Raw genomic sequence first — 16872 nt, forward strand, 5'->3', positions numbered from 1 at the left:
GGAACACAGGTGAATTCTCAAGGAGACTTCTAAAGAATTGAGGGAGTGGAGGTTCTTATTGGTATGAGATGAATTGATGGGCTTATAAATTGGATTTGTGACTCATTAGAGATGATTTTAGAAGCATGATCCTACTGACTTATGAACTTTGGAATGGTTTGAGGCTTGTGGTGACTTGTTGAAGTGATTTAGGCTTAGTTTGGAGCTTTTAAAGTAATTGAATGGTATTAGAAGTATGGTGGATCTTTGGCCTTGGTGATTGATGTTTAGGGATTCATATGGTTCTGTTTGGGGCTTGTGATCATTGGTTGGAGTTTATTTGGGGTTCTCACATCTTTTGGAGGCTTTAAGAAGTGTTTGAAGAGGTATGAAACCATTGTGAGCAAGTTTTGAGTGCAAGTTTGTTCTACTTGAGTTTTCAGGGGGTTTATGGTTGATTTTGGATCATTGGAGTATGCATTATTGGATGGTCATTTGAAGGACCCTACTTCTGACTTGGAGTGATCTTGATTCAGTTCATCTCATGCCATTGTTTGCTTATGTTTTGTTGTGTTGATTGGATATACATAAACTAACTTTGTCTCTTGTTTCAGGTTTGGATACTCATCATTGATGATTGGGTTTGTTCTCACCTTGTGAGATACAAAATGCATTGAGTTCTGACCTATGGTATTTATGGATGTTTATTTCCGACACGCCGGAGTTCTATTCGTGGTATTTATTAGCGGATTCCGTTTATTTCGGATCCCCTGGGTTAGATTTGGGGTTACTTGTTCAGATGATCTTGTTGCTATCCGTTCAGTGACTTTCCTGTGATGATGGTGATGTATCCTCCGGTTCCGTTTATTTCGGAACCCCCGAGTTGGATTTGTGGTTACTTAATCCCTTAGATGGTTGTGATCAGTTCTGAGACCGGAATCCAGTACAATTGGTGTTCAGATGTCTTGGAGGATGGCACTATGAATTGTATTCATGCATCTGCATCATTCCTATTTTGCATTTATCCGCATCTAACTCATGTCTATCCATATGCAGGGTACATTCTTGATTGAGATTCTGGTTGAGAGACATCCTTGTTCCAGGTATGAGGACCGACTTAAAAGATGATGTTGTCTACAGTTTCTTTGATCCAGAGATTAGCGTGTTGAAGGGTATGATAGCATTGATCATGCCTGACCATGTGGGGATGTTCCGTGAGGCTTATGACAGTATTACGAAGATGGTTTTCAGGCTCACAGATGGGGATATGAGTGCCATCCATACTCTTCTCCAGTTTTATGATCCGGGTTTGAGATGTTTTGTCTTCCCAGACTATTTGTTGGGACCTTTGATGGAGGATTATGCCGGTATTTTGGGCATTCGGGTCAGAAACCAGATTCCTTTTTATGTTACTAAGTAAGAACCTGATATTGTTGAGATTTCTCGTGCTCTTTATTTGAGCCCGGAAGTGACTAAGAAAGGTTTGAAGGAGAAAGGAAAGTTGCCCGGTTTTCATCTGAGTTTCTTGGAGGCCAAAGCCAAGGAACATGTTGTTTTGGGTAATTGGAAGACTGTTTGTGCTTTGCTTGCCGTAAGCATTTATGGAATTATTCTGTTCCCTAACCAGAAGAATTTTGTGGATATTAATGCCATCCGGGTGTTTGCTCAGAAGAATCCCATTCCTACCTTGATTGGGGATGTTTATTATTCGGTCCATAATCGGAACGAGAAGTGGCGTGGAGGATTGGTCAGATGTTGTGCTCAATTGTTATATAAGTGGTTCATGGGATATTTGCCTTCCAAGGGTGCCTTCGTCTTTCTTGACCATGCTGTATATTGGGCAACCAAGTTGATGGGTTTGCGAGCCAAGGACATAGCTTGGACTCACATTGATGTGGTTGGACGAGATTTCATTTACAGCTGCGGGAGTTTCCCCAATGTGCCCCTTATAGGAGTTCAAGGGTGTATTAATTATAACCCGACGCTTCTTAAGAGACAAATGGGATTTGCTATGGAGGTTCCTCCCCTCGAGCGTGAGATTCAGGAGTCTTTCTACTTCCCGGTTGAGGGTAATCAGTCATTGTTGGAGCAAGTGTTTGATGCATGGCGCAACATTCAAAGGAAAGGCAAGATTCCTTTTGGTAGAGCTAATAACAGGTCTTTTCCTCCATTTGATGATTGGCTCAGAAAGAGGGTTGAGCTCACTCGTCTGCCATTTCCTGTGGGTGATCTTTGGTATCCGTTGATTGACGAGCCACGCTCTTCTGTTAGCATGGAAGAATTTCTTGAGATGAGGAGGTCAAGAGATCAACTGCAAGCAAAGAAGACTGAGTTAGAAATGAGTGTTTCTGGAATTCACCTGGCTAATCAGGAAGTCAAGGGGAAAGCAGAAGACCAGGCTAAGAGACATGCTCTGGAGGTGAAGCATTTTGAGAAAGACACCGCCTATTACTGCAAGATCAACCAAGATTTAGAGTCATCTACGAATGAGCACGACCGTACCAAAGAGCAGTTGGCTAGAGCTTTGAAGGTCATTGAAGATGAAAAGAAGAGACAAGTCCTTGTGAAGACTCAGAGGGAAGCTAGAGCCAAAGCCCTTACCATAGAGTGGGAAGCGAAGCTGAGGGTTAAGGAAGAAGAGAAAGCGAAGATTATGGCCGAGAGAGATCATTATCTTGCTGAGAGGGACCATTATTTCCGTCAGATGAAGACTCATCAGAAGGAGGTGGGAAGACTTCAGCAGGAGAACACTGAGCTCAGGTTCACTATGGAGTTTACCGGGATGGTTGATGATGCAGAGCCTTCTGTGGGACCTTCTTCGGATTAGACTTTTATTCCAGTTGTTATCATGTGTTGGATTACCGTCAGGCATGTTGATGGAATTCACTTGCTCGTAGTTCTTTCCGATTCTGGAAGATTGTAAGTATGATTTGTATTAGATATGATATATGATTCTCGCACGTGTTGCACACTTTTGCTATACAGTGGTTATTATCATTCAGTGATTGATCTCAAAGCTTTATTTTCTTTTCCGTGTTACACTTACTTAACACACACATGGTCGGGTGATATCTTTGCTAAAGCACAATTTTCTGTTCCGCACGGCAAAGCCAGATGATTGATGTCAGAATGTTGCTGTCGAATTATTATTCGTCTCAATGAAGCCAGGATCGAAGGACAAAATGTTCCTCATACGGATAGACATTGCATTCATGCACGAATCATAATAACTTGTCCTCTATTTTGCAGGTGTCGGTTCCTAACATGTTTGATTGTTACAGGAATCATTGCTCGTGCACGCAGAGTCATCCCTCTGCACGTAGCTCGTCCGCACAAATACTTTACCAGATGCAACAAACCCAGACTGATGGATCCATCCAACGCTGACATGCTCGAGCTGAAAGAGAAGATGAGTGAGTTGATCAACGCCATGCAAGGGTTCGCCCTGGGGCAGAAAGCACTCGCCGAGAAAGTGGAGAAGCTTGAGCTGGCTTCGATTTCCAATAATGGCAATAATCAAGAGGGTAACTCCAATAATGGTCCTGGGTGTTCTAGGGGTGGTGGCGATCCCAGAAAGAAGACAACTAATGGTGGTGTAGTCATCAACAATGGTGGTGGTCTTGGTTTTGCTGCAGGCAGTGGCCGAGGTCATGTTGGCAACACTCAGAAGGAAACTCAGTTTTCTCCTTTCTTTGGGGCTGTGGAGGATAAAGAAGAGGATCCGTTCTCTATGCTGAATGAGCAGTTCGGTCAGTATGGTGTTCAACCGCCGAACAAAGAGATTCAGGTACTAGCAGAAAAGATCAGGGCTCTGGAAAGCCATACCACTCCTGGGACTATTAACATGACAAATATGGGGCTGGTTGGGGGGATTGTGATCCCACAGAAGTTCAAGGTGCCCACGTTTGATAAGTACAATGGAAGTTCTTGCCCGGAAACTCATATTTAGGCCTTTGTTCGAAAGATATCTGCCTACACCATGGATCAGAAGCTCTGGATGTACTTTTTCCAGGATAGCTTATCTGGCGGGTCTCTTGAGTGGTACACCAAGCTGAGATCGTCAGATATAAAGAGCTGGCAGGATTTGGGGAGGCTTTCTTCAAACAATACCAATTTAACGCTGACATGGCACCAAGCCGTACCCAGTTGCAGGGTATGTCTCAAAAGCTGAACGAGGGATTTAAAGAGTATACACAAAGGTGGAGAGAGTTGGTTGCCAGGGTTCAACCCCCATTAGTGGATCGGGAGATGTCAGACTTGTTCATGGGTACTCTTCAGGGGACTTTTGCTGAGAGGATGGTGGGATGTCCAGTTACTGGTTTTGCAGATATAGTAGTGGCTGGTGAGAGGATTGAAAGCTGGTTGAAAATGGGAAAAATACAAGGAAATGCTCCGTCGTCTGGAGTGAAGAAACCCTTCGGAAATGGTCAGCGCAAGAAAGAGGGTGACTCGAGTGCTGTGTATGCCCAAAGAGGACACGGTAGGGATTATTACTACCAGCATACTGCTGCAGTAACAATTCCCGCTGGTAATCAACCCGCACAACAGCAACAGCAACAGCAGCCACCTCAGCAGAGAACACAAAGGGCGGGGTACCAAGTTAGGGGAAGGATGGCAGATCGCCAGTTTGATAGGCCACCCATAACGTATGCACTTCTGTTGAAGAAGTTGAAGGATCTCGGGTTGGTACAGTTGAGGACGTTAGCTCCGTTAAGACCAGATCAGAGGCCTGCAAGTTATGATGAGAACGTCAAGTGTGAGTTCCATTCTGGTGCTCCCGGGCACAATATTGAGGGTTGTAAAGCCTTTAAGCATGTTGTTCAATACTTGGTGGATTCCAAAGCCATCAATTTTGCACCAACGCCGAATGTTAATGCTAATCCCATACCGACGCATGGTCAGATGATGGTGAATGTAATTTCTGAGGATAAAAGTAAAATCGGGGTGACGGATGTGGATCAGTTGAGGACCCCAATGTCTGTGGTTAAGAGTCATTTGTTAAAGAATGGAGTTTTTCCTGGTTGTGATGATTACTGTGCTGCTTGTACTGTAACTGCAAATGGGTGTGTAATGTTGAGGGAGACGGTTCAGAAAATGGTGGATGAGGGAAGTCTCCGATTCGAGAAAGTTGCTTTGGAGAATGAGGATATTTCAACTATAACCATTTATTTCGATCCCGTCCACTTGTCAGTGCCGGTAGATGAGGTTCCAATTACCATCACGGTACCTGGACCTATTCCGTATGAAAGTGATGGTGCTGTGCCATGGGACTTTGGTGGTGATGTGTATTGCAATGGGAAAAAGAAGGAAGATCAGGCTGCGGTTGATACCACCGTTTCAAAGGTGGACAATGCCGGGCTTAGTGGTTTCACTCGCAGCGGGAGGTTGTTTGCGCCTAACACGTTGAGAGGTGGTGATGTAGAAAAAGAACAGAGAGATAAGGCCGAGGCTTTAGCCAGGGCAAAAGGAAAGCAGGTGGTGAATGAGGCTACTCCTAGATCGGCACAGGCGCCTGTTGAGCCGGAAAGTGAGTTTGACGCTGAAGCCGAGGAGTTTTTGAGAATTATTAAGAAGTCTGAGTACAAACTTATTGATCATTTGCAGCAGACTCCATCCAAAATTTCGATCTTATCTTTGCTGTTGAGTTCGGAAGGTCATAGAGATGCTTTGCTGAAGATCTTGAAGAGGGCCTACGTCCCGCAGGAGATTACAGTCAATCAATTAGAGACGGTGGTATCAAGTGTTAATGCCAGCCATGGGTTGGGTTTCACTGATCTCGATCTTACTATGGATGGGCGCAATCACAATAAGGCACTACACATTTCGAAGGAGTGTAAAGGAGCGGTGCTTTCACATGTTTTGGTTGATACGGGCTCGTCGCTCAATGTGTTGCCTAAGAAGGCCTTGGCTAAATTGGACTGCGAGGGATTGATTTTAAGGCCTACTGATCTGGTGGTTAGAGCGTTTGATGGCTCCAAGAGGGCTGTGTTCGGGGAAGTTGAGCTCCTCGTAAAGATTGGTCCTGAGGTGTTCAAATCTGTGTTTTGTGTCATGGATATTCAGTCGATGTACAACTGTTTGTTGGGCCGTCCATGGATACATGCTGTTGGGGCAGTAACATCTACTCTACATCAGAAGTTAAAGTATATCTTGGATGGGCAAGTCGTGACAGTTTGCGGTGAGGAGGATATTTTTATCAGCCAGTTGTCATCATTTAAGTATGTGGAAATGGACTGTGAAATATTCGAAACACCAAGCCAGGCGTTTGAAACCGTCAAGGTGGAGAATTCCGTTTTTGCCGAAAGAGAGAAGAAGTCGTCCATTGCTTCTTATAAACAGGCTGTGGAGGTGGTGAAAAGTGGAGAGGCCCCAAGTTCGGGAAGAGTGATAGATGTTGCGGTGAAGGAGGATAAGTTTGGGATTGGTTATCAGTCAGGCCAAGGCTCGTCTGGACAGAATAAAGGTCGTCGCCAACCATTCATATTCACCAGTGCTGGAATGCTAGATCCAGGCCATATCTGTGCTGTGGGTGAAGAGACTGATAGTGACTGCGAGCTCGACGCATGGATTAAACCGTGCATACCAGGAATGGAGATCCAGAACTGGAAAGCCGAAAAGATCATCACCGTCACTCTGCGTGAAGAGTAATATTTCTGTTTGTTAATTCTGTTTGCATGAAAGCCATACGTTTTGCCCGAAACGTAATGGTCCATTGTAAGGGCCACCTCATGTGTTTCATTTTGCAGTATTTGCATCATTAATAAACAGATGTTTTTCGCATTAAAAGCATTGTTCTCTGTTTTTCATTTATTTTTGCAGTTTAAAAAAAATAGTATGATAAAAATGGCAATGTTTATTTTCATCTTCCTTCCTTTTAATTTGTCTCGTTCCGACCCTAAAGCAATGCATGAATCAACATTCATGCAGATGCGATTATTCTCCGAATCTCATTGATGACAATTCTGTTACACCCGTATATGACTTCGACAACCCGATCTGTCATGCCGAAGAAGAAGGCAAAGAAGATTGTGAACTGCCAGAAGAGTTAGCCAGGTTGTTGAAACAAGAGGAGAAGGTGATTCAACCGCACGAGGAGCAAGTTGAGATTCTTAATCTGGGCACCGATGAGGTCAGAAAGGAAGTAAAAATTGGGGCCGCTTTGGAGATGAATGTCAAGAGCAGAATGGTAGCACTGTTGAAAGAGTATGTTGATATCTTCGCCTGGTCTTATCAAGATATGCCAGGGTTGGATACCAATATTGTTGTACACAGGTTGCCATTAAGAGAAGATTGTCCTCTAGTAAAGCAGAAGTTGCGCAGAACTCGACCCGAGATGGCCATGAAAATCAAAGAGGAGGTACAAAAGCAGTTGGATGCTGGTTTCCTAGCTGTCACTAATTATCCGCCTTGGGTCGCGAACATTGTGTCGGTACCGAAGAAGGATGGAAAGGTGAGGATGTGTGTGGACTATCGGGATTTGAACAGAGCTAACCCGAAAGATGATTTCCCATTGCCTCACATCGATGTGTTGATAGATAATACAACTCAATTCTCGGTGTTTTCCTTCATGGATGGCTTCTCTGGCTATAATCAAATTAAAATGTCGCCAGATGATATGGAGAAAACAACGTTCATCACACCGTGGGGCACTTTTTGTTATAAGGTGATGCCATTCGGTCTCAAGAACGCTGGTGCCACATATCAAAGAGCTATGGTGACTTTGTTTCATGATATGATTCATCATGAGATCGAATGCTATGTTGATGACATGATAGCGAAGTCACAAACAGAAGAGGGGCATCTGGTAGACTTGGCCAAGTTGTTTGACCGGTTGAGACAATTCAAATTGAGGTTGAATCTGAATAAGTGCACTTTTGGAGTGCGGTCCAGCAAGTTGCTGGGGTTTATTGTAAGTGAAAGAGGAATCGAGGTTGATCCTGCTAAAGCAAAAGCGATACAAGAAATGCCTGAACTGAGGACAGAAAAAGCGGTTCGTGGTTTCTTAGGTAGATTGAACTACATTTCACGGTTCATATCTCATCTAACAGCCACGTGTGAACCCATATTCAAGTTGTTGAGAAAAGATCAAACGGTCAGGTGGAATGATGATTGCCAGGCGGCATTTAAAAAAATAAAATAATATTTGCAGGAGCCTCCGATTCTGATGCCTCCTGTGGAGGGGCGACCGTTAATCATGTACTTGACAGTCCTTGAGGGGTCTATAGGGTGTGTACTGGGGCAGCATGACGAGTCTGGTCGAAAAGAGCATGCAATTTACTACCTTAGCAAAAAGTTTACCGACTGTGAAACAAGATATTTACTGCTCGAGAAAACTTGATGCGCTTTGGCATGGGCTGCTCGCCGACTGAGACAGTATATGCTGGTTCATACCACTTTGTTGATTTCCAAGATGGATCCGATCAAGTATATATTTGAGAAGCCAGCATTGACCGGACGGGTTGCGAGATGGAAAATGATTTTGACTGAATACGATATCCAGTACACTTCTCAAAAAGCAATAAAGGGGAGTGTATTGTCTAATTACCTCGCCCAGCAACCCATTGAGGATTATCAACCGATGAAGTTTGAGTTCCCCGATGAGGACATCATGTTTCTCAAATCGAAAGATTGTGAGGAACCTATCCCGGAGGAGGGGCCTGACCCTGAGTCCGAATGGATTCTGATGTTTGATGGGGCCGTTAACGTGAATGGTAGTGGAGTTGGTGCTGTTTTGGTCACGCCGAAAGGATCCCACATTCCTTTTACTGCCCGACTAACATTTGAATGCACCAATAATGTGGCTGAATACGAAGCTTGTATCTTGGGTGTCGAAGAGGCGATTGATCTGCAAATCAAGAACCTTGTTATTTATGGAGATTCAGCTTTGGTTGTGAACCAGGTTAACAGGAAATGGCATACGCATCAATCCCACTTAATTCCATACCGGGATTATACGAGGAGATTGTTGATGTTCTTCACCAAGGTGGAGTTACACCATGTGCCGAGGGAAGAAAATCCTTTAGCAGATGCCTTGGCTACTCTGGCCGCTTTGGTTAAAGTGCCGTGGTGGAGTCAAGTTCCTAGTGTTGAGGTGGGACGGCTGGATAGACCGGCTTATGTGTTTGTTGTCGAAGCAGTGCCTGATGATGAAAAGCCGTGGTATTATGACATCAAGCGTTATCTGGAGACCCATTAGTATCCCGAGGGAGCGTCTAAGAAGAACCGAAAGACTCTGAGGAGGTTGACCATGGCGTTCTATCTGAATAAAGATGGGGTTTTGTACAAGAGGAATTTTGATTGGGTTTTGCTCAGATGTGTCGATGACAAAGAAGCAAGCCAATTGATGAAAGAGGTGCACGAGGGATTGTTTGGTACCCACGCCAGCGGGAATGCGATGGTGAAAAGGTTACTAAGGGCTGGATATTACTGGATGACAATGGAGGCTCAGTGTTTCAACTTCGTGCGGAAATGTCATAAATGCCAGATTTATGCTGACAAAGTGCATGTGCCTCCAAATCCGTTGAGTTTGATATCGTCTCCGTGGTCGTCTACTATGTGGGGCATTGATATGATCGGAAAGATCGAGCCTACGACTTCGAATGGGCACCAGTTCATATTAGTGGCTATTGATTACTTCACCAAGTGGGTGGAAGCAGCGTCTTATGCAAATGTGACGAAACAGGTCGTGGCCAGGTTCCTGAAAAGAGACATCATTTGCAGATACGGGGTTCCCGAAAGAATCATCACTGATAATGGTTCTAATCTCAACAACAAGATGATGGTAGAACTGTGTCGGGAGTTCAAGATCGAGCATCACAATTCTTCTCCTTATCGTCCAAAGATGAATGGGGCGATCGAGGCGGCTAATAAGAATATTAAGAAGATTGTGCAAAAGATGGTCGTAACCTATAAGGATTGGCACGAGATGTTGTCGTTTGCATTGCATGGGTATCGAACCTCAGTGCGTACATCTACTGGGGCAACGCCTTTCTCGCTTGTGTATGGGATGAAAGCTGTGCTACCAGTTGAGGTCCAGATTCCGTCATTGAGAGTCCTGATGGATGTGAAATTGGAAGAGGCTGAATGGGTAAGGACTCGGTATGAAGAGTTGAGCCTGATTGAGGAAAAGAGGCTGGCGGCCATTTGTCATGGGCAGTTGTACCAACAGAGAATGAAGCGTGCTTTTGACCGTAGGGTGCGACCTCGTGTGTACCATGTGGGAGATATGGTGTTGAAAAGGATCCTTCCTCCTCAGAACGATCGTCGGGGAAAGTGGACACCCAATTATGAAGGTCCATTCGTGGTCAAGAAGGTTTTCTCTGGTGGAGCCTTGTTGTTGACGACCATGGATGGTGAGGATTTTCCATCCCCTGTAAATGCGGACGCAGTTAAAAAATACTTCGTATAAGAGACCCGTTGGACGGAAAGAATAAAATAGTCCAGGCAAAAATGGGCATCCCGGCGAACCAAAAAAATAAAAATAAAAAAATGATAAAAAATGAAAAGGGTTCGGGCAAAAATTAGGGATAAAAAGAAAAACTGTACACCCGGCAGGTCGAAAACCCCACAAGGGCGGCTTGGGCAAAAAAGGGTATCCCGGTGGACTGAAAACCCGAAAGGGCGGTCCAGGCAAAAGAGGGAGTGAAACGAACAACTGCGTCTAGCATGGTCGTTTGTACTTTGGATATGACACATGGATAATCTAAAAGCGGAGATCGGTCAAAGCGTCTTGTTTCGGAAGGCAGAAAGCGCGGAGAGTCTTGAGGACATATGGGTTGTAACCGGGTTGGGACTTGATGAGATCACGGGTTCACATTGCCATTAGGATAGATTTTCCTTTTGTGCGCAATTACCTCTTTTCAGGGATTGCTTCCTGTGTACTGCTCAGTTACGAGCCACCTTTTTCAGTCAATAAAATGCATATTCAGTCAAATAATTTTGTTTTTGTTTTCATTACCGCTCTGATTGCAAAAACATCCGTTTATTTTGATCAGAATCTTTGCATTTTGAGATGAAGGGGTCTCTTCCAATGCATGTTTAGAGGATTGAAACTTGAAATCTTATTCGGAAGGTTGAGTGACCTGGGTGTTGAAATTTTGGCGCGCCTGGGGCACGTTTTATCTGACGATCTCTTTTGCAGGTGCTGTTGGTTATTTTCACTCACTTGCAGGTTGTGGTGCAAAGCGTTTCTTTTTTACGAGAGATTCCTTTGAGGTCCAATCAGGGACGAGGAATTGAAGAATGGTGTAGAGACGAAAGAATTGTGGCGATCCTAGAGGGTTAATCAAGAAGACTCTTCAAAGTCTGAAGACTGGAGAGTTGGCACGAATCTAAGGAGGTCGATTTTCTTGAAGTAGGGAGAAGTCGAGAATACAAGGTGATGAATCAGAAAAGACCGGATGAGTCTGGGAGCTCTCAAAAGTGGAAAATTGACACTGTGGTTAGATGGTGAATACCAGTGTTCGACGAGTCGACGGATGTTTCGTGTCAAATATTCCGTATCTCCCCAGCGGGTTCGAGGTCGAGGTTTCCTCAGCAGCCAGGCCTGAAGGTTGCTGTTCCCCCGGCAGGGGTGTGCGTTGGTAGATTTTCTTCCCCCCAAGCAGATCGAGTTCAGTGGAGGTCATCCTCAGTGAGGGTTACTCTTTCCTCGGCATTAGTGTTATCCCAAGCAGGGTTGGAGATGGGAGCAATATCGAGTTCCTCAACAGAGTTGCTCGTGCCGTCCCCTGAGGGGGATACTGATTATGCATTCATCATTTAGAGAAGCATAGCATATTGCATAACTAATTGCGTGTCATTTCCATGGTTATGGAGCATTACGCTGTAAAACTCATGCATCGGCATTGCAAGCATAAGTTAGTCTCGAGCCGTGGTTACCGTTTGAGAGTTGGTTTAGCTGGTTGGTGAAGATGTTACTCTGAGGAGTTTGGCATCATGATTTTGAATCAACAGTATTCCCTAGTAGCGCGATATTGGAGGAAGAGATTCCGTCGTTCGGAGATGGAAAGGAAGATTGGAGCACGTTACGCGATCAGCGCGAAGATTGGGGTCCACCAGGAGAAAAGGAAGTGCTGGGCATTTTCTGAAGAACGGGGTTCAACTGGAGATGGAGATTGGAATTGAAGATTGTATCCGGGATGAGGTCCTCAGGATTGTCTTCTGATCATGTGTCACCTTAGACTTTGGCGAGGCCAAGAGAAGTCGTTATGGGTGTCTTCAAGGGAAGAAATGCACATGTTACCTTCCTTTTGTGAAGGTGTACCCTCTGGTATGTCGCCATCAGAGTGGTGGTTGGTGTTATTTCCGACGTTGCCAACGGAATTATCACAAGAGAATGGAGAACTGGGTTCAAATGGAGAAAAGGAGACACAGGGCGTCTTCTGGAGAATGGGGTTCACAACGATGATTGGTAGTTATCGTCAGGCGACTGGGGGTTCAAATGGAGAATGGGGTTCATTGTTTGGCAGCAAGAGTGACATGAAGTTGTCGGGGTTCAAATGCGGTGATCAGGGATCATCCGCGTGAAAGAAAAATATTTGTGTAGGGGTCCAAGAAAAAAATCAAAGAAGTTTTTTTGGGGTTCAAGAAAAGCAAAAAAATAATAACAAAAAGAAAATTTCCAGTGGAGCACAAATTGTTCGTTTGTTCTTGGTATTCAACCACTCTTCACCCTCATCATCTGAAAGCCGAGGTTGTTCATATCGACAGGTTCATAGTGAATTGAATAGGGGTAGCTGTAACACCTCAAAATTTGCCCTCCTCTTCTTGAGACTAGTTTGGGGAATTGCATTTCATGTTTTAGGGCATTAGGCATTGCATTTTGCATCTCATATGAAAATGAGAAGGTCATCCTCCAAAGTCTTTTCAAAAGATGGGGAAGTTAGGTGATTCAAGCCTGAGGGTCTCTATGAATTAATCATCAACCATCTGAGGGTATGGGCTCCAATTAGGGTTTCTTGATTCTTCAAAGGTTTTGAGCATCATCTTATCTGCAAGGATATATCACCATCATCATGGTTCTGTCATCATCAAGGGTTTCAGAGTTCATCCTCAAGTTCCTCTGGATTAGGGTTGTGACCTCTGGTCAACCCTAATCAATGCAGTTCTTCCAACTAGGGTTTCTCAAAGAGATGAGGTATTTTCTTGGGATGAGGATCATATGATTATTATAAGGATCTTACATGAGCTAGGGTTTCATTCTGAAGCAATTTCACCAAGTGGTAGAGGCTCAAGTTGATCAAGACATTTCAAGGTCATCTGAGGACCAAAAGTCAACTGTGCAGTCAACTGAGGGCTATGAGATGGGGAAATGAGTTGAGAAACCTCAATAATGTTCAAATGGGGTCTATTCATCATTATAAACATCCATCTTGAAGATTCAAGAGTCATGGCAAAAGTTACTAAAAATGGAAAATGACCTATAATTCAAAGTTTCCAAATTTGGCAAGTTTTTGGTCCACTTTCAACTTGACTTTTCAATATCAAAGAAGTTTCAAATGGATTTTGGGTGAACATGAAAGTTGTAGATATTTATCTCCCCTTTCCAAAAAGTCCTAATTCATGTCTATATGATGAATGGTTGAGGCGTTATGGTCATTTGATCACAAGGGGTGCATGGAAATTTGAAATGGCATAACTTTTGATATAATGCTTCAAATTGGTTCATTCTTTTTGCAAAGTGCTTCTCATGTTCAAGGCATCTTAAAATGACATCATTTGACTCAATTGTGCAAGCTAAGTCTCAAGGGATCATGGTCAAAAGTCACATTATTTCACATTTGTTCTAAGGATGATATCATGCTACAAATCAAAATTCACAAAGAAGCAAAGCAAGGCTTCAGTTCAGCTTTCTTCATAGACCATATTTGAGTAAAAATGAACCCTTGCCATGCATGAAAGAGGCGTGTATGTTCCTTGTTTCACACATGTTCAAAATGAAGCAAATCTTCACCATTCATTCTTGGCTTGAGATGTAAGCAAAACAACCTTCAAATCCTGACCCTTGGTTGCTCTTGAGTGGATTAAGATCCTAGCATGGGGCTAAGCACGTGCATTATGGCCATGGGAATTCAATTTGCATTTTTTGCAATTTGTATAATAACTCACTAATCATGATTAGTAGATGGTTAAAATGATTATCAATGTCATTAGCAAGGAGTATAAGTAGTGAAACCCTAATCACAAGCCTCATAACTGCCATTTCAGATCTAGAATTCAAGAAACTCTCTCAAAATCTCTCTCTTCAAATTTGCATTTTCTCCACACAAACCTCAAAGATTATTGTAGATTCTTGATCCTCATACTTCACTGAGCAAGAATCATCCATCGTTTGGTGTAATTCCTCAAGAAATCAAGCAGTTCAAGTGCATTATCATGATGATCAGATTTGGAAATTGAGGCGCATTCAAGAGGTTTCAGCCATTTCTTTTTGCATAAAGCTTCAAAAGAAGTTTACAGGAGTTGATCTGGAGCAGCTGAGCTCATGAGATCGCGATTTCAGAGATCTCCATTTCCAGGTGACTCCATTTTCACTCTCTCCTTTTGCTGATTTTAGGTTATAGAATTGAAGATCTTGTTGTGTAGGTCATGAATATATGATTAGAATTGAGATTGAGTGAGTATTAAGGATTTCATTGTGACTGGAAGTTTGGATCTGAAAACTTATTCTCTTCGAATTGCAAAACCTAGGAAGAATTAGGAGAATCTAAGGTGATATTTGGAATTAGCATGGAAAAATGAGTAGAATGGTGGTGGTCTGGTGAATTTCTGGAAATTTTTAGGGTGGCGCCGCCGTGGGAGCCACCGGGGACTCGCCGGGGAAGACGACCGAAGTGGAGCTCCGGCGTCTGTGTTGTAATTAGGGTTTGGCTGAGTGTGCGCCATGTGGCTCAACGCGTGGAAGAGTGATTGGAGGAGATTCGTTTGACCAAGGCCACGCGAGCGTTGAATGCTGACTGGGTGGATGACTAGATTAATGAAATAGTGCGTTTCATTAGTTTAAACGTGGACCGTTGATTTCAGATGCGCGCCAGAGCCAATGGTCTCTGTTTTTTCCTGATTAATTCAAATAATTCATTTCCCTCCTTTTTCTATTTGATATTTCCATTATTTTGGTCATTTTGTTTAATTCATAAAAAATCCAAAAATTGTCCAATTGAGTCCGAATTTTTTTTCGTAGTTTTGTATTCGTGTCTACTTTTTTATGGCGTTAAATTCAAGAATTTTTGATGTCTGGATATTTATGTGGGAATTTTTGAATCAATATTGTGCCAAATTGACCTAGTGCATTCAATGTATTGTGAAATCCTCAACTTTGAACCTTTTGATCCACTCTTTTGCATACATGACATTCATACATGACATGAATTATTGGTCACTAGTTTGGATTTTTTTCTCACATGTTACCATCATTTTTGACACATAGAGAAAAATGTGACGATTTGTGTCACATTTTTGACATTGAATTGGCACATTTTTGTTCACATAGCATTTGCATCATTCTGGAATTGATCTTTTGCATATTGAGCATTCATGGCATAAGGAACCTATACAAAAAATTCCAAAGTCATTGCATGCATTTCTGATTTGATATGAATTTTCTAAGTTGGAAGTTCATTTTGTGCATATTTTTGGTCATTACATTACATAGGCAAGGTGAGGCACTTGATCATGGATTTGATGTTGGTCCTTTTGAGGGCATTAGAGGGAGTGTTTGAATGTGTGATGTGCAAAAGGATGGGTCCTGGATTGGTCATTTGGTTAGGTTTTGAAGCTTATCTTTGTACTAGGGTTTGGACCCAATTTTAGGGTTTGCTCTTGGTCCATTCTTTGACTTGGTTTGGTGTCTTCTTTGTAGTGTGAGCCTTTGCCTCTTTTGCATTGGTTTGATCCCTGACTTGTGAGTCTTGAGTCATTTGATTGGTTTATTCATTCAAATCATGCTTTATTTGGTACTTATTTGAAGCTTGGGAACACAGGTGAATTCTCAAAGAGACTTCTAAGAATTGAGGGATTGGAGGTTCTTATTTGTATGAGATGAATTTATGGGCTTATAAATTGGATTTGTGACTCATTAGAGATGATTTTAGAAGCATGATCCTACTGACTTGTGAACTTTGGAATGGTTTGAGGCTTGTGGTGACTTGTTGAAGTGATTTAGGCTTAGTTTGGAGCTTTTGAAGTAATTGAATGGTATTAGAAGTATGGTGGATCTTTGGCCTTGGTGATTGATGTTAAGGGATTCATATGGTTCTGTTTGGGGCTTGTGATCATTGGTTGGAGTTTATTTGGGGTTCTCACATCTTTTGGAGGCTTTAAGAAGTGTTTGAAGAGGTATGAAACCATTGTGAGCAAGTTTTGAGTGCAAGTTTGTTCTACTTGAGTTTTCAGGGGGTTTATGGTTGATTTTGGATCATTGGAGTATGGATTATTGGGTGGTCATTTGAAGGATCCTACTTCTGACTTGGAGTGATCTTGATTCAATTCATCTCATGCCATTGTTTGCTTATGTTTTGTTGTGTTGATTGGATGTACATAAACTAACTTTTTCTCTTGTTTCAGGTTTGGATACTCATCATTGATGATTGGGTTTGTTCTCACCTTGTGAGATACAAAATGCATTGAGTTCTGACCTATTTTGTTTTGTAGGGTTTTAATTGATGTGGTGAGCTCATGAGCTCATTTGAGTGCTAGGGCACTTATGCATTGAATTGTGTAACTGTTAGAGGGTTTCACTGCTTGTCTTCTGGTTTTATGACTGAAGTATTAACTGCTTAGTCTTTGTACAGGTACCTTAGTTGCTTACTTGCTTTAGCTCTTGCTTGAGCATTGGATCATGGTTGACACACCACTCAGGTAGTTAGCTTCTTACTTCATGTAGTCTGGAGTCCT

At 42.9% G+C, this 16872-nt stretch overlaps 1 protein-coding gene across 1 annotated transcript; it reads left to right on the forward strand.

Moving 5' to 3' along the window:
• Positions 1-4953: 4953 nt before the first annotated feature.
• LOC127129883 (uncharacterized) lies at positions 4954-16453 on the forward strand. Its single transcript, XM_051058993.1, has 2 exons — positions 4954-6554; positions 16372-16453. Exons 1-2 carry the CDS (start codon positions 4954-4956, stop codon positions 16451-16453), a joined length of 1683 nt encoding a protein of 560 aa, XP_050914950.1.
• Positions 16454-16872: the final 419 nt, after the last annotated feature.

Source organism: Lathyrus oleraceus, chromosome 3 (assembly GCF_024323335.1).
Source record: "Lathyrus oleraceus cultivar Zhongwan6 chromosome 3, CAAS_Psat_ZW6_1.0, whole genome shotgun sequence".
Lineage (NCBI taxonomy): Eukaryota > Viridiplantae > Streptophyta > Magnoliopsida > Fabales > Fabaceae > Lathyrus > Lathyrus oleraceus.

Coding starts and splice junctions, on each gene's coding strand:
- LOC127129883 (XM_051058993.1), top strand. CDS start 4,954: ATGTCTGTGGTTAAGAGTCATTTGTTAAAGAATGGAGTTTTTCCTGGT. Junction 6,555..16,371: donor CTCGACGCATGGATTAAACC/GTGCATACCAGG, acceptor TTGAGTTTTCAG/GGGGTTTATGGTTGATTTTG.